This window comes from Sinohyriopsis cumingii, chromosome 10, assembly GCF_028554795.1.
Source record: "Sinohyriopsis cumingii isolate HCF-2022 chromosome 10, ASM2855479v2, whole genome shotgun sequence".
Classification (NCBI taxonomy): domain Eukaryota; kingdom Metazoa; phylum Mollusca; class Bivalvia; order Unionida; family Unionidae; genus Sinohyriopsis; species Sinohyriopsis cumingii.
In genome coordinates, this window is record NC_142970.1 from 33923771 (window position 1) to 33947880 (window position 24110).

The 24110-nt window shown below is 36.5% G+C and overlaps 1 protein-coding gene across 2 annotated transcripts in view; it reads left to right on the top strand.

Moving 5' to 3' along the window:
- Positions 1 to 22594, top strand: part of LOC149789855 (uncharacterized) — a 47853-nt gene extending 25259 nt beyond the window's left edge. Inside the window, exons 3-4 of one of the 2 annotated variants that reach the window (XM_089973372.1) lie at positions 15081 to 15273; positions 22408 to 22594. In XM_089973372.1, coding sequence (XP_089829498.1) covers positions 15081 to 15273; positions 22408 to 22411 — 197 coding nt within the window. In that variant the 3' untranslated portion in view covers positions 22412 to 22594. Of the gene's footprint in view, positions 1 to 15080; positions 16752 to 22407 lie in introns of those variants that run through there. The other variant, XM_089973371.1, reaches the window with a different exon arrangement.
- The last annotated feature ends 1516 nt before the right edge of the window (positions 22595 to 24110 follow it).

Genomic DNA, 24110 nt, shown 5'->3' on the forward strand with positions numbered 1-24110 from the left:
ATCTTGAGATTTTGAAAGATTTGGTTTGAGCCCCATTTGTTTGTACTTTTGAGTTTATGTCAATATATAAAGTCAGTATCATTAATTTCCGCTTCACGGTTTTCCTTCGAGTCCTGTGAAAATGTCGGTAAATTAATATTATTTAAATAGTTCTGAATTGTAATTTCATTTATGTTTTGGGATGTATAAAGATTTTCTTAGTACGATCTTATATATTCCAATATCTGCTTTTTTCCTTCGAATGTTTCTCCATTATCGATAAGTTTAGTGATACTTCTTTCAGAGCCTTTCCTAATCTCTTCTTTGTTGTAAATATTTTTCCCCATTTTATACAGAGAATCATATTTTCCTGCTCTAATTTTTGTACCTTGAAGTTTGTTTTGTTCAATTTGATTCAAAACTTCTTTTGCAGTATCTTTCTGATTTATTGGGGTATTAGGGTTTTCAATGATTATTTTTTACATTCACTTTCTATTAATCTATTGTTTTCAGATACCATTTTGAATACTTTTTGGATATTTCTACAATCTCAGATTTGATTTCGTCCCAACAATAGTAGGAGAATTCATGGTCTATATTTTGCAAAAGTTCAGTTATTTCGTGCTTATATTTGGGTAGGTCAAGGATAGAACTATTCGTTTTCCATGACCCATTTCCCCATTTATTTTGTTTTGGGTTCTTAAGTGTTATTTCAATTGGTTTGTGATCCGAAATTTGTGCTTGTATGATTTTACTATCTACTAAATTATATTGGAAGCTTTTATTAATATATACTTTATCTATTCTTGACTGTTCGTTTCCATATGAGTAAGTGTATTCTCTCTTAGCAGGGTATAGTATTCTGTAAGGGTCAATTAAATTATTATAAGTAATGAATTCTTTAATAATTTTGATGTGTTTTTTATCTTGTGGGATAATTCTCTTAGTTCTATCGATTCCTTCTGTTAAGGTGTTGAAATCACCTATAACGAGGATATTTTCTGTGTTGTATGTTTGAGTGTACCTCATAAGTTTATGATGAAATGCAATTTTCCTATTGCTTCTTGCAGGAACATACACATTAAGTATGTGTAGGTTGTTAATAGAGAGGTGTAGAAGTCTTCCATTTAATTCGAGGGGAGTGTCAAAAGTTTTCCATTTAGTATTAAGTAGGTGTTTATTGATTAGTGTTCCAACACCTGAGCACGTATCTAGATAATTTAAATTAGTCAAGAAGATAGCACTGAGTTTATCTTCTACATATTTCATCAGTTCAGGTGAGATGTGATACAATTCTTGAATACATATCAAATCATATTTTTGTGCTAAGTTGATTAATTTATCTGCTTTGGTATTGTTTAGTCCATTTACATTAATGGACAGAATGTTTAGGATTTAAAAAAAAAAATTCATTTCCTTTCTTTAACTGGAATTATTGGTTTTCATTATCCTTGTGGTATACTAAAAATAGTAATAAAGAAAAGTTATTAGTCTATGTTAATAGTGTTGTTGTTGTTGTTGTTTTCATTCGTTTTGTTTGTAGTTTGTTTGGATTCGTTAGTTTTGGGGGGAGGTTCCTCCCCTTTCGGAATTTTTTTTGGCGCATGTGGTACATTTTGTTTCTTAGAACATTTATGTGGGCTTGTCGGGGGGGGGGGATAGTTCTTCCCTTTGGGTGGATTAGCATTGGAGGTAGTTTGGTCTTTGTTATGTTGTGATGGTGTATGTTTGGTGTTTATGGTGCTGGTGTTGGAATTGTTGTTATTGTTGCCAGTACTGTTGCCGGTGATGTTATTGTTGTTGTCCAGGGAGTTTAAGTTTTGGGTTCAAGGGCCAGCTCCTGAAGTATGCCCTTGATTAGTTTTGTGTTGGGTGTATCTTGTTGCTGATGTTGCAGTTGATGTGATGTTGATGTTGATGGTGTTGGTGTTGTCTTTTTCGCCTTATTGGCTTTAGGTGTGTTAGCCTTTCTTTTTTGTTCCTGCCTTTTCTGGGTGATGTATTTTGTGATGGAGTTATGGTTATGGTGGTTGTGGGTGATGGTTTAGGTGGAATGTCTTGCATTTGGATAGCTGTTTGTACCTACGTATCTTCTTGTGTTGAGGTGGAAGGTAAAACAGGTTCAAAGGTTGGCTGGGTTGTAATTGTGTATTGTGGTGTGACGTGTCTTTCTGGGGATTCTGCAGGTGACGTAGATTGTGTTCGAGAGGGTGATCTCGAGCTTGGAGAAGATGGCATTTCCATCTCCTCTTCGCTGTCATCATTGTCTGAGGTGTTGGTTAGTGTGTTTGTGCTATGGGCTACAGCTTGCGCATAAGATGGGGGTGTTGTATTGTGAATTGTATTTGGTGGGTTTGTGTTTGTGTTGTTCTGTTTTTGTAGACAGTTCCACACTTTGTGACCAATTGAGCTGTAATTGGAACAGGGCCTGCTCATATGGCAGTTATAATACCACTGGTATCCCGATGATCTTGAAAAATTCTGGGATTTTCCCCGTATCTTTAATATCAATTTTGATGATAATTTTTCTTTTGTGGAGACCACGCATAGCTTTGTATGTGCCTCTTTTTATTTCGAGCACTTGAAGCCCAGTTCTTTGCTCGAAACCCTCCTTGCAAAACATAAAGGTGGATTTCGTGGGGAAACTTGGATATATAAATATCCGCAAATTTCCTTTCGAAAAGTCGCGTAATGGGGGGTGGCCTCACTACTTTTGCGACGTGTTCTTTTATTATTATATTACCGTCTAGTAATACTTTTTGTTATCCTTTGGATATATTAGGTATATTCCCTTCCCGATACTATGGAAGTTGTCAATTTTGTCTCGCAGGCCTCTTGCGGAGAGGGCTGCAAGAATTTCTATGCTTGTTGGCCTTTCTTGGGCCTGTATCTGGGATAGATCTATGGCATGAACCCAAGGGGCTCTGTAGACCTTTATCAAGCGTCCTTTGTCGATGCTCTCCTCCTCAGTTTGAAAATACTGGGAGAGGAAGGCATCCACTCTGAAACGGTTGGCTTCTGCCATGATGCTTATTTAAAGTTATAGTTAGCTCTTAAAACGGCTTTTATTGAACAAAAGTGACAAAAATTGGGCACGAAAATGTGAATGTGTAATTTGTAATGAAAGTGTGAAAGATAAGGTATAACCTTTCCTTGAGCAAAATGATGAAAATCAAAATCAATTTAATGCATATGCATCAGAAAGTATTCGTTCTTCTGTCTTCTGACATCGGACTTCAAGACATCAAAACATCAAAAAGGAACTTCAAAACTGTTTTCTTGGAGCATTTCCTCCTGTTGACTTTCTAGCTGTCTGTTTTGTTTCATTTCTCGGGTTCGTTTGCTGATTTGTATTCATGACATATCTTGCATCGAATTTCTAACATATCAAACAGTTGTTTAGAAACAAAATATTATCTCCAACCGTCTTGATTGGTATGTTTGATCTACTGGAATTTATACAAATTTTTTATTTGCGCTTAACTATCAGTAATTTTTATAATGAACAAAATTGCTTTAAACGTTTGCCTATTTTTATACATTTAAAGAAATTTAACTGCATTATTGGACATTAACTTCAGCTAGCCTGTCGGAGCCTCGAGTGGCCGAGTGGTCTAAAGCGCTCTCAGTCACGGATCACTGCCATCTCACCTCTGTCTGCGTGGGTTCGAGTCTCGGGCTCGGCCATTGCGTGGGTTCGAGTCTCGGGCTCGGCCATTGTGGATATGTGAGAAAGCTTGCCGGTAGCTTCTCGTGGGTCGGTGGTTCTTTCCGGGGTTTTCCCTGGTTCTTCCTCCACCATTAATACCGGCCGCCATGTATAGCCTATGTACACATGCTGAAAAATGGCGTTAAACCCCATAACAACAACAACAACAACAACAACATCAGCTAGCCTGTCATTTAGTACATTTAGCACTATTAGCAAGCCAAACAGGTGCGTAGCAAGACCATTTTCGTCGTACGCGAGTATAGAATGACGAAGGCATTTCCTTCGCCTCGCAGCGGCAAGAGGGAGCTACATGGGGTTCGGAGTGGCTGAGTATAATCATTGTAAACATCAGTCATAAAATGACGGAGTGATTGTTTTCATGTCAAGGTCGATTGCAGTACTAATAAATCATTAAAATAATTGGTTTGACATGCATTTTTTGTGGTCAAAATGTTCGTAAGCAGATGCGTGTCTGTCTACAGGCATTTATGTGCCTGGCAAACATGTGACAAACTGCGAAAAAAGCGAATGCAGTGCTTTGAGGAAATAAACCAACAAAAGACAAGTTTTTGAGGAAGGTGCATAGAACAGAAAAAAGTATTTTAAATTGAGGAAGCGTATGATTTGATTGCAAACGAATTACATGTTTTAGCTAAATGAAAAACTATTTGCAGCGAAAGATCTGTAAGTTAGAAGAAAGCGTTAATATATTACTTGTATGAGACAAGTTATACGATAGTGAGTCGGGGGAGGATATCACAGAGAAGGATAAATAATGAATGTGTAAGTTGAAAGTCATTATAAACAGAATTATGTAAATTTTCAATCGATTTTGTGGACTGCCTATTTCAGAATAGGGCTTTTTCATCATTAAAGCCATAAGCTCGTTTAAAATCGAATTGATGAACCCAAAAATAAACCAAAAGTAGCAATTTTGCCAGCCAAATACCAAAACAGTTAAATTCAAGAGATGCAGCAAAAATATTCAAGGTTTTACTTAGTATGCCATTCTGAAACCGATACCTCTTTTACTGTACTATATAGCAAAAGAAAACGAATGGAATTTAACAATGGCCCGACCTATAAACTAACTTCTGAGGAATTGTTACAGGTTTGTCAGATTTGACTGAATCTCCTTATAAAAATCCAACTCGTGTCATTAGTATTTTTGTTTGTTTCGTTTGTGTTATAGAATACCATCCATATTGTATGGCAGCTTATACAATTTGCGGCGCAAGTGTCATGATTTTACAGACACGTTTATTTACTGTAGCCTTAGATATGCTTTGCATAAGCAATCCCGATTTTGTAATATGTACAAAGTAATATACATGCATGTAGTTCTAGAGAAAAAGCTATTGTTTTGAGTCATCTTTTTTCTTTCCGAGTATTAACTGGGTTATTACAATTTAATTATGACTTTTGTAGAGCAATAGAATGAAACAAAGCTACTGCAGCATCTTCAAAAGTTGTACAAGTCTTTTACTATTTTAGAGCACTTTGAAATTTGTTGTTGTTATTGTTGTTGAAGGGTTTAACGCGATTTTTCAGCACAAGATAGGCTATACCTGACGGCCAGGAAGAACCGGGGAAAATTCCGGAAAGAAGCACTGACCCACGAAAAGCTACTGACAAACTTTCTCATACCTACATTGACCGAACCCGATACTCGAACCCACACAGACAGAGGTGAGATAGCAGTGATCAGTAATGGTGAGCGCTTTAGACCACTCGGCCACCCCCCACCCTTTGAAATTTGAAATATGAGCACAGAATACAATATCCACTGTGCTAATTTCTATACTACTGACTTATTATCCTAAAGACTTTGGCAGTCTGATTCCTATACATCTTTTACAAGTTAAAATTCATACTTGGCACTCTGTAACCAGGAATGGCTAATATGCCGTTAAATCCTATGCATACATACATACAATATACATACATACATACATACATACATACATACATACGTCTGATTAGGCTATCATCGGCGCTTTTGATTCATGATGTAGTTGAACTGAATATGCCGTTAATAAGAAATCAAATCCAGAGTTAAGAACGTCAACAAAGCAGTATCCAACAAATAAAAAAACAAAACAATGTGGAAGATATATATCTGGTGACATGCATGCAAGCAGGATGCTCTGCGAAGTCTAAACAAAACAATATTTGCTTTTTTGCAAAGGAACAGACGTTGGCACCTAAATAACTATTAAATGTAGATATCAGTCGAATGCATGTGGCGGTTTGATTGTACAGTAAAGGAACCATGGATTTGGTAGTGTATGACATAGTATAAGGAATGTAAAGGGGCGAAACTTAGCCTCTGGGAAAAGCATGACTTACATAATATATTTGTCAAACAGTTATCTGTATATTACTGCTGCTCTGTAACATCGGAATACTGCTGCTCTATAACACCTGAATACTGTCTACCAAGTTTTATTGTGCATTTTAATGGCGAGTTTTCATGCCAAACCTAAATTCAAACATGCCCCCAACTGAGCACGGCCCTGGACGAATCAGTGATTCGTCATTGAACGCGAGAAAAGTACTTTTTTCTGCACCTTTTCACTTCGATTAAAATTCTAAATCTGCCTATCGATACGATGATCTGACAGAAACCGATGCAAGATCATGTCCAAATGACACTAAAAAAATTATAACTTTAAGATTGCTGAAAGTTTAAAAGCAGCTTTTGGAATATATCTTTATCAACAATATCTCTATCGCTAACACGGAAATGTAAGCCTCTATAATATTAATAAGATTAATAATAATAATAATAATAATGAGGACTTTACCTAATCTTTAGAAGCTCTAAGCGCTTTATAACATTAGACAACGCCTATAACATAAAAGAACATACAATGATATTATTACAAAAAAAAAAGAAACCAAAAAAAAAAACCACCATACAATTAAAAAACATAAACAATATGCTGAAAATATTTAAGGTAATGAACGTTATTAGGTCTTTAAGTTTGTTCTTGCAGTCGAAATAAGTGAGTTTTTAGAGCACTCTTGAATGGGATGACTGTCTAAGTTCAGGGGGCAATTCATTCCATGTTGCTGGGCCCTGGTATGCGAAAGATTGATTGATTGATTGATTGATTGTATTTTAACTGTGCGTCAGCACTGTTTGGCTATTTAGCGCCATACAAAATGGTATATGTATAATATTTTAAAAATTATAAAAAGTATCATATCGACCAGCGATATAAAAACCCAATAGTTGAAATTAAAACGATAAGATGGTAACGGTGAAAAATAAAGCTTCTCTATCAACGGGGGATGTAAATGGTGTATGTTAATGACGAGTGATGAAAATGTATTGAAAAAAGGGACGGTATTTATATATTACATAAAACTGCTCTAGGTGATAGCATAAAAGTTAGGGTTTAGAATAAATGTTCACTGCTTTCAGGAACTCTATAATACAAGTGATGTTTATTGTATCAAAAAGTTCCTTCATGTCATGCACATTGTAAAACTGATCGCGCGTAGATTGCAGGTCAGAACACTCTATCATAAAGTGCTTAACAGTGAATGGTTTATTGCAAGAAACGCACTCTGGTGGGTTTTCACCCTTTAGGATAGCATAAAAGTGGGTTGTATACGTATGACCAGTTCGAATATTTGCAATGACTACCTCCTCTCTACGCATGCTTATGTAGGAAGGAGTCCATTCTCCTAGGGTTTGCTTGATGGCGTGAAGTTTAGTATTCACTGCATCATTCCATGATGCCTGCCACTTCTGACGTAAGGTCTCTTTGATACTAGGTTTAAAATCAGTATACGGTATTTTACAATCAGATGGTTCATGAGATAGGGCCATTTTAGCAGCGCGATTTGCTTTTTCATTACTTTTAATACCAACATGGCTAGGTAACCAGCAGTATACGATATTGTGGGAGGTACTCAGCTTAGTATTTTTGACGAGGACATTGGTCAACATTGGGTTCTCCATTTTTCTATTGTGTAGTGAATGAAGTACTGATAGAGAGTAGAAGAAGATGATGCTGTTTAAAATACGTTTGTTCATGATATATTGCGGCGCAAGGTCTATTGCTCTGATTTCGGCTGAAAAATCGATGTGCCATTTGGTAAGCGAACTTGCGTTGTTTGATTTCCACACACGAAGGCTGCAGCAGCCTTTTCATCATCCTTTGATCCGTCGGTATAAATTCTTGTGTAGTTTTTAAATTCGGTGAGGAGTTCATGGTAAGAGTTGTGGAAAATGAAAGGGTTTATCTCAGGTTTGTTTCCATCGTGTAGCGTAAAAAGTACTATTGATTGTTTCAGTAGCCAGGGTGGTGCTTCGGAGATGGACGTTTTCTGAATTTTAGAAAGATCAATTTTGTACTATCAAGGCTTAATGATATTCTAATGCCAAAGGAAGGTATGGCGTTTGGTTTATTTTTGTATAAGATTTTGTATTTGGGTTGAAAAACAGCCGAAAAACCGGGGTTCAGAAGGTTTGATTTTAATTTGAGAGCAACCTGGGCGGAAAGCATTTCTCTACGATGTGATAACGGTGGTTCGTTCGCTTCAGCTAAAAGGCTTTCACACGGTGATGTCTTAAATACTCCCAGAGCGAGTCTTATTCCTTGATGATGAATTGGATCAAGCATTTTTCAACATCAATTTCTGGCTGAACCATAAACAACGCAACCATAGTCCAGTTTGGAGCAAATAAACGTTTTATATAAATTGAGGATGACTTTTCTATCAGCACCCAGTCAGTGTGCGCTACTACTTTAAGTAGATCTAGATGTCTTTAAGCATTTAGCTTTCAAGTTCTTTAGGTGTGGAATAAAAGTCAGCTTTCTGTCGAAGATAATACCTAAATCTTTGTTTCCTCAACAACTGGAATAGGTGTTCCGTCCAGCGTGAGTTTAGTTTCATCGTGATGTCTTCGTAACTGACAGAAATACATACATACCGTTTTTGATTTCGAGAATTTGAAACCGTTAGTACTGGCCCAATTATGAATTTTGTTGATATTTTGCTGTAGTTGTCTTTCAGTTGTATGCATTTGCTTTGATCGATAACATATTAAAAAATCATCAACGTATAAAGAGCAATCCACACCAGGAGCCAAACACTTGGTGATGCTATTGACTTTGGTGTTGAAAAGCGTCACAGATAAAACACTGCCCTGGGGCACACCCATCTATTGCTAGTGCAGATCTGAGAGGGTAGAGTCCACTCGTCCTTTGTATTCTCTGAGAGAAAGTTTGAGATGAAAGATGGCAGACGGCCTTTTAGACCTAGATCGTGCAGGTCATTTAGTATCCCCTACTTCCATGTCGTGTCATAGGTCTTTTCTAAATTAAAGAAAACCGCTACTAAATGTTCCTTCTTGATAAATGAATCGTGAAAAAATGTTTCCAGTCAAACCAGATGATCATTGGTACTCCGGCCAAATAGGAAGCCACTTTGGAAAGGAGATATTAAAGCCGAGAATTGATCATTCGTTCGATTGTTTTGCACACAGCTTGTGAGTGCAATAGGTCGATAATTGGTTGGATCTGCGCTGTCTTTACCTGGTTTGGGAGCTGGTATTACTGCTGCTTTTTTTCCAGATTTTAGGTACATTACACGTAAACTTTAAATCATTGAAGATTTTCAGAAGAGTTGTTAACGATGATTCTGGAAGGTGTTTCAAAAACTGGTAATGTATTTGGTCAGGCTCAGCGGATGTATCATGGGCCTTGTCTAAAGCCTCCCTAAGCTCTGATAGTGAGAACAGTTGGTTATAACTTTCCGAGTTGTTGGATGTGAATTTTAAACGTGACTTTTCTTTTTAAGTTTTTAATCTTCGGAAGGCTTCTGAATAATTAGATGATGAGGAATTTTTAGAGAAACTATTAGCAAGAATATTTGCTATGTCACGTTTTGACCTAAAATTGTTATTTTTCAGTGTCAGATGTCGGAGAGAATTGTGTTTTCTCTTTCCGTTTATTTTGCGTATAGTGTCCCAAACTTTCTTAATAGAGGAACGAGAGTTTAAAGAAGAAATATATCTCTTCCATGATGCTCGTTTACTTTCTTTGTGCGGGGATCTTTGGCCCGAACAATACGATATATACTTAAGTTTTCGGGCGTCGGACTATTGTTAAATTTTTTCAAAGTATTTCGGCGTTGTCTAATGGCTTCCTTACATTTCTTAGTGAACCAAGGTTTAGGGGTTCTTTTACAGTTCGTGAGGACTTGGGAATGGATTATTCTGCAATCTTGATTAAAATAGAAGTAAAATGCTGAATAGGGCCATTAACGTTGAAAACTGTATCCTCATTCAGCCTAGTTTTACAGAGTGTTTCAAACAGCCCAGTCGGTAATATTCCATTGAGGAATTGCGTCATCAATTGTAGAGTTAATATTTTCAAGGGAGACTGGAAAGTGATCACTGCTGTGAAGGTCATCAGCGACCTTCCATTCGTAGTCCAGAAACAGCGGAGAACAAATTGTCAAATCGATGCACGTGTAAGTACCCTTTCCTGGGTGTAAATATGTCGGTAATTTGGTGTTACTCAAATTGTGGCTAGAAATGAAGTCTTCAACATTGTGACTTCTTTCACTTATATGATTTGATCCCCATAAAATGTTATGGACATTAAAATCCCAGAGTAAAACAAATGGCGCAGGAAGTTGTTGAACAAGTTTGTCTAATTCGTTTGGTACTAGGTTAGTATTTGGTGGTATGTAAATATAACAAACCTAAAATGGTGTCAGAAACAAGATCTTTTTACCATGTATATAACTGGATAGATATATTGCATGAAAAGTTGTAAACGTTAAACGCTATCAACACTAATTACAAGTTTAGTGAGATGTTTGTTGTTAATTAAAAAGCATCGGTGTGCCAAAATGTATTATTGTCATGCTGCGAGACGATGTCCCTTTCGGTCGGCCAGATGCAGATCATCTATTGAAGACTAAATATCCTGGACAAAGAAAGTCACCAAAACGCATTCCATCCGGATTTGGTTTGTACCAGATATCAGTCCACAAGAGATATAAATAAGTCATCGCTTATGAGGGAATGGATTGTATTAAATTATTTTACTATGCGCTGTGTTGATTTACAAAGCTGTGAAGATTTAGGGACACAAATCTACATTAGTAAGAGATGATTGCAAAATGCATTTTAGCTCAGTAAAACATATATTATATCCGTAAATTATAAATAATTCAGAACAAAGTATGAGCCCATTACCATTTATCAGGCAACTGTAGTGGTAACACACATGCGAATGTAATCTGAATGTTAAATGTTCAAACACAAACTAACTGTTCATTCATGACTTGTCTGGTCATGACATCCATCTGTTCATCAAAACACGTGTCACAATGATCAAGATCAAAATGCAGATACGATAAGGATTTCATAGCTGATAGGGTTATGAAAGAAGAAAAATACATAACAGTTGAAAATACAGTCTTGTTCGTTTTTAGCATTGGATTCATGAGGCATTCATTTACAATTTACAGAGACACTAAACCATTAAATAGACATTACATATTAATATTTCAGGAAAAAGCATTGACTCATATATCAGCAAATCAATAATTTTGAAAAGTCATGAAGGGTTAATATGTGCCATTGTTGAGGAATGTATGAATATCTGTATTACAACATAAACTAGTTCACGATGCACGTTTAAAGATACCTAGTGTTGAATTAGAACTGCTGACAGACAATGACGTGTTTCTGATGAGCGAGAAAAGATAAAGTTAGCAAAATACCACGTGGATATGATGAAAGAAATCATGAATACTACTTGAACAAAGATGATAATTTAGAATGGATAAAATACAATGCATTCTAAGTACGTGACAAAAATTATTCTGAGTGCATTTTAGAAGTGGAAATTTCACAACGCTACTATGATCATTTAAAGGTCTATCCAGAAGTTCTGCAAAACTATTCAGTTAAGTTTTACGTCCTCACTGTTGTCATCATAATACGTAATTTGGCAATATAGATTCAAACGAGCACAGCAGAAACTATGCATTGTGAATAATTCCAACTGATACTAATACCTAAGTTACATTATAATAAAAATTATATATAAAAATATTTAATCAACGGTGACCAGAACAAACAAATTTGAAAAAGCCAGAAACATTTCAAAGCTTTTTTTCTCTCAACAAAACCTTCAAACGTACGGGAGAGTATGTACACAAATGTATTCACACCATAGTGGTCATGTGTTAAGATCATAGTGCTTTCTGGTATCCTTTAATGATCCTTTTAGAGCGTTGTGCGAAAGCCAATGCCAAATGCGTTTGAGAGAGTTTTTGCAGTAAGTAGTTTCTTGCAACAAACAATAGGTTCTGAGTGCATCTGTGTAAGAATTAAGCGAGCTATTTACCTCAGTCCAATTGGGGGATGTATCTTTCAAGAAAATAATTTAAATTTCACTAGCTAAGCGAAAGGGCGAAAGCAGAGTATCTCTTCCGGACAAGCCTTGCCGTGTATCTATAACGGCGTTGTAAAGACACTGAAAATATCTTAGAACTGTTGAGATATAAATAATGGCATAGTTCCGAAATATACAAGTTGAACCTAATTTAAGTTCTCAAAAATTATGTAAACGACACTCTCCTTAAAATGTGACAAAGGTGTTCACATAAATTTGAATTTAAAACAGGCATAAATATTCGTTAAACTCATCCTAGATAGTTTGTATCTAACCATAGTAGTTAAATATATATTCGAACATTTCCAGTTAAAAATCAAAACGAATACTTCGATCGTTGATGTAACAATACCCCAAAAAGAGGAAAATTACGTTACATCGCTTGAAATACGTCTTCCAAATGAAATGGAATTACTGATGATGCATACACAGGATCACAAGGAAAGGACCAATATTACTTTCATCTATTTTTAAAACGGTACAGTTTTTAAGGAGCATAAATCAAGACTTGTTTTGAATTTTTCAATGAAATTGAACATAAGGAATATCATCATCCCATGATTATTTAGACAGCGTGAAAGCTCAATTATTCAAATATGACACTTATAAAATGACCCAATCTGGAATAAGATCAAACGGAGTGCAGAAATATCACACTTATAAAATGACCCAATCTGGAGTAAGATCAAACTGAGTACAGAAATATAACACTTATAAAATGACCTAATCTGGAGTAAGATCAAATTGAGTACAGAAATATCACTCATAAACATAACAAAAAAGATACTCTAACTGAATGTTCATTCATCATTTTAGGTAACAACCTTGCACAGCAAATAAACGAAAGTAGAAAGATGATCTTTGACAGGATTTTAGCTTTCATTCTTGCACACACACACACACACACACACACACACAGTGTGAATACTTATGAAATAATTAAACGATGTTACATCAAACTGGTTATTATAAGTGCACGAGAAAAAGAAAAGACATGTTGACATGTTAATAATATTCCAATATAATGGTCATATTTTTTATAAAGATGGAAGGGGCCATTGCGACGAAATAAAAAACAGAGTTTAAAATTAGTATAATCACAGATAAACATACACGATGGACAGCAAAATGTGCATACGAAATAATCAAATTTCTTCCACACAACAAAATAAATTATGTAAATAACCTAATAGATGTCATGCTCAAAGATGGTTCAGTTGTAAAATTCAAAACCTATCGGTATCAATTGAACGCCGCATGTCTACAAGCATATTGCTTGTAAGATAAGATGACGCATACTTTATTTAAAACAACAGTTTAAACTCTAATGAGCTTTTTGCAACATAGAACAAGATGAGTCATTAAAATAAGCATGATTTGCAAAGAATGGAAACACAGAATAAAAAGTATATACAACTGTAAAAAAACAACAACACAGCACATAACATGAAACATAAGCAAGTGAAAGTGATTAAAAGTGAATTTAGTATCTGGATGCATTAATATAACACTTTAAGATAGTACCAAATTAGGACTAAAAAGCAGTATGTGATGCAGTTTACACCTTACTTAAAAAAAGGAAGGAGCTAACACTAGGGCACTTGATAGTGCATAAGACAAAGACATAATAATAACGCTTACATTTACTGTCGACATCATAACGTTCGCATTATTTGCAGATATTACATTTACAGTCTTTACCATTCTATAAAAGAATTAAGGATCTAAACGAATCAATATTATATTGCCCTCCAGAGTGGTTTGGTAACTAATTTCATAGAATGTCCGCTGCATATCTAAATTATTTGTGGCCAAATGCTGAGGTTTAAATTTTTGAGACATCTAAGATATTTGAATATCTAAAATTGTATTTGAACCATATTAAATGACCTAACCATTTGGTAATGAGCTTTTTCAGAATCTTAGCGTCGTTTTGATTAGCAATATTGCCATAAGTAACTAAGAGCACATTCTTCTATGTTTTTTTGATTGTAGTAATGTTTATATCACTGCATAAATTCCTGGCTAAAGGTAAGAACTTGAAGTTGTAGAGGATGTAACATTATCAGTTTATTGAGTCCAGTTATCTTCTAACCAATACGTTTTCAAGACAGTTATTTTTATGCTTTCCTACATAAATTGTTTACATATAAACCGAACTGCAGTTCCTAGCAGTCTAAACTTTATTCACTGTTTATGACAGAACTGCTTATGTTTCGTACAGGCTTCATACTGAATGTCCCTTTCAAACCACACCTAGTGTTTTACACCTTTCAGAGTTGGCTTGCATTTTCTTCGCAGTGAAACGGTAAATCCGAATGCTGGACTCTGCTTCAAGCGCAATAATCAGAGTCTCAAAATCCGGAGAGAAAAGGACAAAGTGTCATCGTCAGCACAGTTATATAAAAAGTCATATGTAATAAAATAGAAGCTATCACTGATAAAAACATTAAAGATAATGGTCCCTAAAGGACCTAAAGGAGACACGAAAAGCCTTAAATAAGTCCATCAGAACTGCAGCTACATGTTTGTTTTGATCAAGAGCCTATCGCACTCTTTAAGTATACATAATATAGTGGTGGAGAATCCATTACCTTTAAAAACTCACACATATTTTGTTAAAAATATATTCTTAAAAATTGATGCTAAATGGTCTCAATTGATTTCTCGAACAGTTTGGATATGATGGGTTAAATGCCGACAGGTCTAGAATCACTTTTATCAAGAGGATTTTTAAAAAAAATATGAGTTACTTGAGCTACTTTAATACAATCAGGAAAACAATTTGACGTTTTAAATATAGGACTAGGTTGGTAACAATACGTTCTCATACATGTGCTCCACACCACATATTAATATGTGCCAGACAGCAACATTAATGGAGCAAGTAATGTCCATTATAACATTCGCCATTATAAAATGGAAGCAGTTATATTAATGTAACATTTTCTTTGCAGGTCTTGTATATTTTGTTCCCATTCTGGACCTCATCATGATGTTGAATATTCGTGGGAAGATCCGTGAGCAGAAAGGCATTCAGGGGTCGACAATTAACGACTGCCTGACAATTGTTTGCTGCCATTTGTGTGCCCTAGTGCAGGAAGCCCAGGAAGTGCAAGGTTTCCCAAGGGCTATGGCGATAGACCGGCGGTAAGGTCCGCGAGACTTAAAGAAGCTGGAATGGCTATTTTATTTTATTTTCTATTCACTTCTGCAGTGATATATTCAGAGGTGATGCATTGGGAGCAAATGCACTTCAAATCTCTTCCATTAATGAAAAATCACAACTGACATATTTGTTGTATGGATCATCTTGGCTTAAAGACATTATTTCTTTTTGTATATAATTTTTGTATTTAATTATCTTATTTCTAATTATTCTCTTTCTTTCTTTCTTCCTTTCTTTCGTTCTCCATTCCAGTGATGTATTTACCCCACCTTATTTTCTTTAACCAATATCACGAAGCTCAGAGCGATAATTCAACATTTTTCAACTCACAGCTTAGCGTGTTCGCATTGGATGAGCATCCCATACTAAATATTTTCTCTCCTTTATGGACTTAAAGCTACACTGCAAATATACGGATCTGCACTTCTACCGTCATCATGACCAAGTTTGACTTTTGCATCTTAAATTGTCAAACGTCATTTCTGCAAAGGAAGGACTACGTACAGAGGCAATTTCGACAATTACGCACTGAGATATCTGATCCACTTTTTATATGTTGTGGGAAGCGGATGCCTACTGCGAAATAAGCAATTATTCTTATATATTTGGTTCATTTAACTTTTTTTTCACTGAACGACAATCCCGTTGGGAGTAGTGCAGTTATGCAACGAGCAAGCTCTTATTTATGTCATGTGGCAGATGGTAAAGGCAATAGCTTGTAAGTCTCCTCAGAATACTAGATTTATAAAATATTAAAGCATTAAGAAGTCATCTTTTTAATGCTCATTTTCTAGAACGTACGTGATCAAGACGACGTCCTTAACATCAAAAATACCGATTGCAACGTTTTGACATGATTATGTAAATATGACGATAAACTGGTATATCTATTGTACATATATTTAAAAAATAGCAATATATGTATTTACAATTGGTAATTTGTCTTGTTGATGTCATCTTGATTAATTATGCAACATAAATAGCTCACATTGTCGGTGGCAGCTTAATACTTTCATAAGGCAGCAGAAAGGGTGAACAGACCACTTGCTGGAAGGTCCATTTATGAAGAAAAAAAACTTCCTATGAAAAATATAAGCGTAAGAACACAAAACCGAAGCCTCTAACCAAACACCGAGAGTTTCTCAAATTGGTATTATTTTTTTTTTGTTGCTTCATTCTTTCTTGTCGTTCGATTTTTTTTCTAAATTTTATTGCGTGTTTATGTTTACCGTCGGACACATATTTTGGTCGCAGCCTCTCTGCTGCTGTAATGTGTGAGTAATTAAATCATTATTATATCAGTCTCTCAACCAAATATTTTATCAAGACCTATACGATATCGTGATCGAGGATCATGTAAATTTATTGTTATAAATGCGTGTGGGGTAGATTGTGCTTTTGAAAAGAAGTTTTTGAACTTAATTATGTCCATGTCCCCATTACGCCAAGTCTGATGAATATTTCGCAGAGTATGTGTATTGACTCCATTAAACTCAAATAAAATATTGCAGTTATCTCTCGTCATTTTAGGTATTTGGGAATATCGCTGAGTAACACAAATTACATCGGTGTTTTATGTCTGCTTCGAGAAAATATCCGAACTAGATTTTATTGTTTGTCCAGCATTACACCATCGTATACTACGAGATTATTAATAAATCCATCGAGGTCATCCACAGGTGGGGCTTCATCAATATCGGTGATAAAACCAAAAATATCATTACCATCTTCGTCCAACAATTTTGCATTTTCATTAAAATTTTTAAGCACATCGTAGCATCTTTGAATATCTACAGATGGTGCCACTAAATATAATTTATCCCATTTGAGCCATCTCATTATCAAATTAAGCTGTAAATGCGTTTTACCCGATCCGAATGGACCTATTATTATCAATCTGATGCAATACGGTAATGCTGAAATATGTTTTACTGGCACTCGCTTTCGTTTCGCTGAGCAATTAATGACATCCATGTTCTACAAATATAATAAATAACATGGATTTATATTGTGCTTGATGCAGAGCATATAGCCCCACAAGTGGATTAACAACAATAACAACAGAAAATAAAAAAGTGTACTTACAGGTAAATGTGTAAAATGTGGTACAACAAATATAAATGTATCTCCCCTGACACAGCCAGAGCACAAAGTATCTGGTGGTGATATAGCCGCTGCATTGGAAACAGTATCAGGATCTCTATGGGCTAAGTATTTAGGAGAAAACATCTTCCCGGATATAATTTTTGTGGTCCTGGAACTCGACTTGATATCCGACTTGGCGAACGAGATCAACCAAGACCTGGAGAGTATCGAATAAATGCAATTGATCAAGCGTGTCACGTTCATGATATAGCGAATACAAATAAGGATTAAGAACAACAACATATTGCAGATGTGAAGTTGATTCACTCGCTAAATTCCATAATAAAAAATCTTTCAGGGAATCATTAGCTAACTGATTGATAAGATCTGCGATGAAAGGTAAACTAGTATTAAGGGCCGGTAATTAATCAACTGATTATTATTATTATCATAATGGAATCAATTTATTATAGACCAAGATGATATTGGAGAGGTAGAGCAGCGATTAGTAAACTTGCTGATGCAGCAAATGTTACACGTTATGTTGCTGAAAATTGGTTAGCACGATTGGCAATATGGCAAATGTACCTACCAACAACTAAAATAGTCAGCATGTGCATTTTGATATCAGCACTCCTAATGAAGTTTATCAGGTAGATATTTTATTTTCACCACACGATGCTATTAAAATTGGTAGGCGTCAATCACGTACATACAAATACGCGTTAACCGTCATTGACGTTGCAAGTATATATATAGAAGCAGAACCACTATCAATTGAAACAGCAGCTGAAGTTGTATCTGCTTTTGAGAGAATTTATCAACGACGACCCTTGCGATGGCCACCGTTTCTACTGCTTAATCCTGGCAACGAATTTCTTGGTACATATTATCTCTGATGAAAAATCATAATGTCAAAATTAGATGAGGACATCCCGCAATTCATCATCATCAGGCACTTATTTAACAATTTAATCGAATACTTGCTGAGCGGTTATTTGGATATCAATATGCAATGGAAATAATTCAGAAAGATATAAGATCTCGCGAATGGGTTTCAAGATTACCAAGTGTGATAGCTGCGTTAAATAATGAAATTACTAGAGCGATTTCCATGAAACATAATAATGCGATCACAAAAACATATACCAATACAACAACATGACTTTTCAAAATAACCAGTACTAGATAATGTGACTGTTAGATATTTATATGAACCTGGTGAACTTATAGGTGGTAGAAAACGAGCGACTTATCCTATTTGAAGTATTACGACACATAAAATTTATAGCGTGGTAAGATTCAACTACTCCTTAACGTGGATATGTACGTGAACAATTACAAGTAATTCCCGAAGACACACAAATACCGCCGCATTCACTTTTGCAAACTAGCACCTCGACGTCGATCACATTTAAGTCATCATCATATTTTCACGTGTGTGACCAAGACTACTATTAATTATATCTACGGTAAATTGTCTTGGATTATTATTTGAATACTGCCACAACAGTACTGAGTTACAGCTTGCACACTTGTTTTGCAGCTGTTTTAGCGTCATGATAAATTCAACATCGAGATTAAAGACACGTTTAATTTTTTGTCACACTGTTTATAACTAACCAATATTTTCTTACTAAATGATCGCTATTATCTGCAGCAGTTTGATTATTATTTTTTGTGAAGTCTATGACAATTCTCCGCAGCTGAAATATTCTTCGGACTCGAGAGAAACTACGAGACAAATTAAGTTTGACCATTTGATACGATCATCGACGATCCTAACATTTGTATCAGAGATGGTCCTTGTGATGAATGAATCGTCATTGCGTATCCTAGCGTCCATGGAGTTTTGTCCATAGTTAACGCGCTCTCAACAGCACTGACAGGAACTAAAAGAATAACATATAATACAAGATTTTGTTTCCTTGACTCTGTCGAGGAGCCTGGTATATCAACGTCGATATTTTTTCGTCGTGTATCTGCTGGTTGATAACACAATGGTACGGGTAGATTTGAAAATATTTCTTTCTGTAACAAAAATAATTGTTGTTGAATGTATCACGAACTATCTTTCTACTTGCCATTATCAAATCATAATGACCATCAAAACTATTGTTGAGAAAATGGCGTCCGACGCAATTAAACACTACAAGGGTGGGGGCAGCTCGAGATTCGTTCGTAGGAACGAGCTAATTCATAAGGAGTTTATCACTCCGGAGGGTAAGAGGTATTGGCAAGTGGTCGTACCCCAGAGATACAGATCTCAAGTACTTAGGGTGGCACACGAGTCTAGCATGGCAGGACACCTGGGTAAGGCGAAGACCACCAACAGAGTAGTCGCTGAATTCTACTGGCCTGGTGTTAATGGCGATGTCACACGGTTCTGTAGGTCTTGTGATGTATGCCAGAAAACCGTATATAAGGGAAGGGTCACAAGGGTGCCCTTAGGACAGATGCCAATAATAGATATTGTGGACCAATACAACCGGTTACCGAAAGGAAGAACCGGTATATTCTTACTCTTGTGGATTACGCAACCAGATACCCCGAAGCCATAGCGTTACCAACTATTGAAACCGAACTGGTGGCTGAAGCATTGGTTGACATCTTCAGTAGGGTAGGGGTGCCAGAAGAAATCCTTACGGACTGTGGTGCCCAATTCACCTCTGACCTCATGGATGAAATAAGTAGTTGTTTTCCATCAAACAGCTGAACACTACCCCATACCATCCGATGTGCGATGGACTGGTAGAAAAGTTTAATGGTACCCTGGAACATATGCTACGAAAAATGTGCGCGGAACGTCCGCAAGACTGGGACCGCTATTTGAACGCGGTTCTTTTCGCGTACCGTGAAGTACCCCAAGAAAGTTTAGGGTTTTCACCCTTCGAGTTACTTTACGGAAGAACAGTTCGAGGCCCGATGCGGATACTGAGCGAACTTTGGACAGATGACGTCGCGACCGAGGAAATAAAAACTACCTTCCAGTACGTGTTAGATCTGCGAGAAAAACTGGAAAGTACATGCCAGATGGCACGTGATGAATTAATGAAATCGGGACGCAGATATACCAAGCATTATAACCGCAGAGCGCGCTTCTTCCTACAAACACTAATAAGTTACTAGTTCAGTGGAAAGGTCCCTACGAAGTTAAAGAGGTCAAGGGTGACAATGACTATGAAATTGACATCGACGGTCATTTTAGGTCATTCCGTGCTAACATGCTTAAGTTGTACATCAAGAGACAGGGCGACAATGTAGAAAAAGGGGTCTTATATGTCGTTTGTACGGTAGTCATCGACGACGACGTAGGAGTCAGAAATCGAGGTTCTCTTGAGTGTCCCTTGGGTGCTGCGAGGGAAGGGACAGATCAAGTCATTGTGAGTGTGGAGTTGACCAAAGACCAGCATCAGCAAATTAACGCGGTCTTGGATAAATACTCGAACGTATTCACTGACAGACCTGGTTGTACAACCTGGGTATACCTCACAATTCAACTGAACACATTTGACCCCATTAGAATCAACGGTTATCCGGTACCATACAACGCACGAGAAGCTGTGGACGAAGAGGTGAGTAAAATGTTAGATCTAGAGGTGATTGAACCCTCCAACTCGCCATATGCATCTCCCGTAGTGCTAGTCAGAAAACAAATATGGGACGAACCGATTCTGTATAGATTTCCGACAGTTAAATAAAATCAGGTGTTCGATGCCGAACCAATGCCAAATATGGAGGGTCTATTTGCGAATTTGTCGGGTAACCGATGGATTTCCAAATTGGATCTGTCCAAGGGATATTGGCAGGTTCCCATTGCTCACGAGTCCCGTGCATTGACAGCATTTGCGACCCAGAAAGGATTATATCAGTTCAAGGTAATGCCATTAGGATTAGTAGGTGCCAGTGCCACGTGTTGTCGCTTGATGCGCAAGTTGCTAAAGGGTTCAGCAAACGTTGATAGCTTTGTAGATGACATATTCGTGTACACGAATACTTGGAGTGAGCACGTGTCCGTCTTGACGGAACTTTTCCATAGACTCCGCAGAGCGAATCTCACAGTGAGACCCACTAAATGCAGTATTGGTTATACAGATTTAGATTGTTTGGGTCATAGGCTCAGTGGTTCGGGACAGCTGAAACCTCACCCCAAGCAAGTGGAAGCGATTTGAAATGCACCATAGTCAGACAACAAGACCCAAGTTCATTCATTTCTAGGTCTAGTAGGATTTTATACAAAGTTTATACCAAACTTTTCAGCCATTGCTAGCCCAGTGTCTGATCTGACAAAGAAGGGGCAACCAAACAAAGTAGAGTGGGTACCGCCACAAGAAAGAGTTTTATGCGCGCTGAAAAAGAAATTAGTCAGTGCACCTATATTAAAATTGCCAGATGTTAGCAAACCCTTTATTTTAAGAACAGATGCCTCTGAAACTGGGTTGGGAGCAGCTTTATTGCAAGAGCAATATAACAGTAAGTTGCCCGTAGCTTATTCGAGTAGGATATCGTTACCCGTGGAGAAAAACTATTCCGTTATTGAGAAAAAGTGTTTGGCCGTAGTGTGGGAAATTGGGAAGTATCAAGCGTATCTTTTTGGGAGAGATTTCGTTCTCAAGACTGATCACCAACCTCTGTTGTATTTAAACAAGACCAAGGTCGCTAACGCTCGATTGATGCGTTGGGCGCTGACACTACAACCTTATCGCTTCCGTGTAGAGGCAATAAGAGGAGTTGAAAATACAGGGGCAGACTACTTGAGTAGGGCATGATTGGAAATTTGGATACATTTTTACCCAGTATAGAATACCCAGATTACCGTATAATCAGTGTAGATATTGTAAGATAGCATTAGTAGTTATTTTTCTTTTATTCGGTGAAAGCTAAAAAAATGTGTACATTTTTTTCTTGGGGGAAGGTACTGTCACAGAATAAGGCAAGAAATAACTTGGTTTTGCCTTAGAATGATTTGACCATCTTTCGTTGTACATGCGTAGAACGTTACCTAAGGTGAATAATTGTTTTTATTTCAGGTAAGCGACTGTACTAGCATGTATCTCGTCAAGAATTACTCGTGACGAGAGACAATAAAAGCATGATATGCACGGCTATTTTACCCTGACTATTACTCGCTTTCCTATGGATTTAAGGCAGATTCCATTTCTAACTGACACTGGTCGCTTTGGATCTCGTCAAGGAGTGAACGTTCTTCGTTGTGTTCTCCAGCCATAGGGGTAAGTGTTAAATTCATATTTTATTTGGTATGTGAAGCTTATTCAGGGTTTAATGTCAAATCGTGTAATAATGCATTTACTACTACGCAGATTTGAAACGTGGTGAACTCGAATTATAAGTTGCTATTAGTTTAATTTATTAGCATATATCTAAAGATTTTTCAGTACTCATTATTATAACCAGGTTGATGCATCATATGACTGTACGAGTGTCAAGATGCATATGTTTGTTCCAGCTGATGTTTCAATTGAGTACATTTTCAATTGCATGAGATTATCTTGAATCTTATTGGTATTATAGGAGATTATGTGAAATCTCGCTTACATTGCATATTCTAGGTGATCATGTGAATCTCACTTACAGTGCATAATGTTATTTGAAATATTTGAATTCTTTAAGATTATTTGAATCTTAATCGTATTCCATACGTGATATTATGTGACTCTCTCTTATACTGCATAATATTATTTGAAACATATTTGAATTCCTTGAGATTATTTGAATCTCACTTTCTATACATAAGATTACATAATCATATTTTCGTTTTTCAATTTGCGAATGTTTGTGTAGAGTGACTGGATCAATCGTATGTTGAGAGCGTGAGAAAATCGTTGAATTAATAATATTTATACATTTTATTAATTCATTTTATAAATTTCCATCGTCCAACACATTGTGTTTGCCTTATTCATTTAGTCCAAAACCCACTCGGTTTCTAGTCTGTTACACATGGGAAGAATCAGCGAAGTTTTCCTGGAAGTCTCAGACCTTTTCCGTACCAATGAGGGGTTTCTGGCAATCTTATACCCTTTCCCCTTTTTTAGGAGTTTTTATTCCTTGAACTGTTGCTTTCTTTATTGCCATTCCAGCATCAGTTCCAACAGCACCAAGTACAGCTGCTTTTGCAACAGCTGGAGCCGCAGCGGCTATTAACGCTGATACAGCTGCAAGAAGTGGAAATATACCATCAGTCTTGATTGAATCGTTAATGGCGCTCGCATAAAGATTATGTTTAATACCTTTTTTGATTGTTTGGCGTCACTGAAATGCCTGAGTTGACGTTCTGACGTTTTTGTTTGACCAATTGCGATCTGATCCTTTTTAGTGATATTTTTTATTTCACAGTTCTTTGCTGAATTTGATTGAAGATTTCTGATCTCACTAGGAGTCAGACTGACACTAACATGATGTTATGACAATAATTATCATGAGCGATCTAATTACATGTCTTTTTACTGTGGCATCAATAACTCTCATTCGTCCACCAACACATTCAAGCAACATTGTTTTGTCGCTAAGTATAAGAGCGATTGCTCTGTAATTACCACCAGCGGGTAATACGTTTACTAGAGCTCGGACGTGTATATCAACGAAAGATTGCCTGAATAGGTCTAAACGTTCCAGAGAAAAGTAACAAACTGGATACAGCGTTGTAAAATCAAGTTGTGATATTTGCAGATCAGAATCAACCATTTTATCAAGTCCCATTATTGTCATCAAA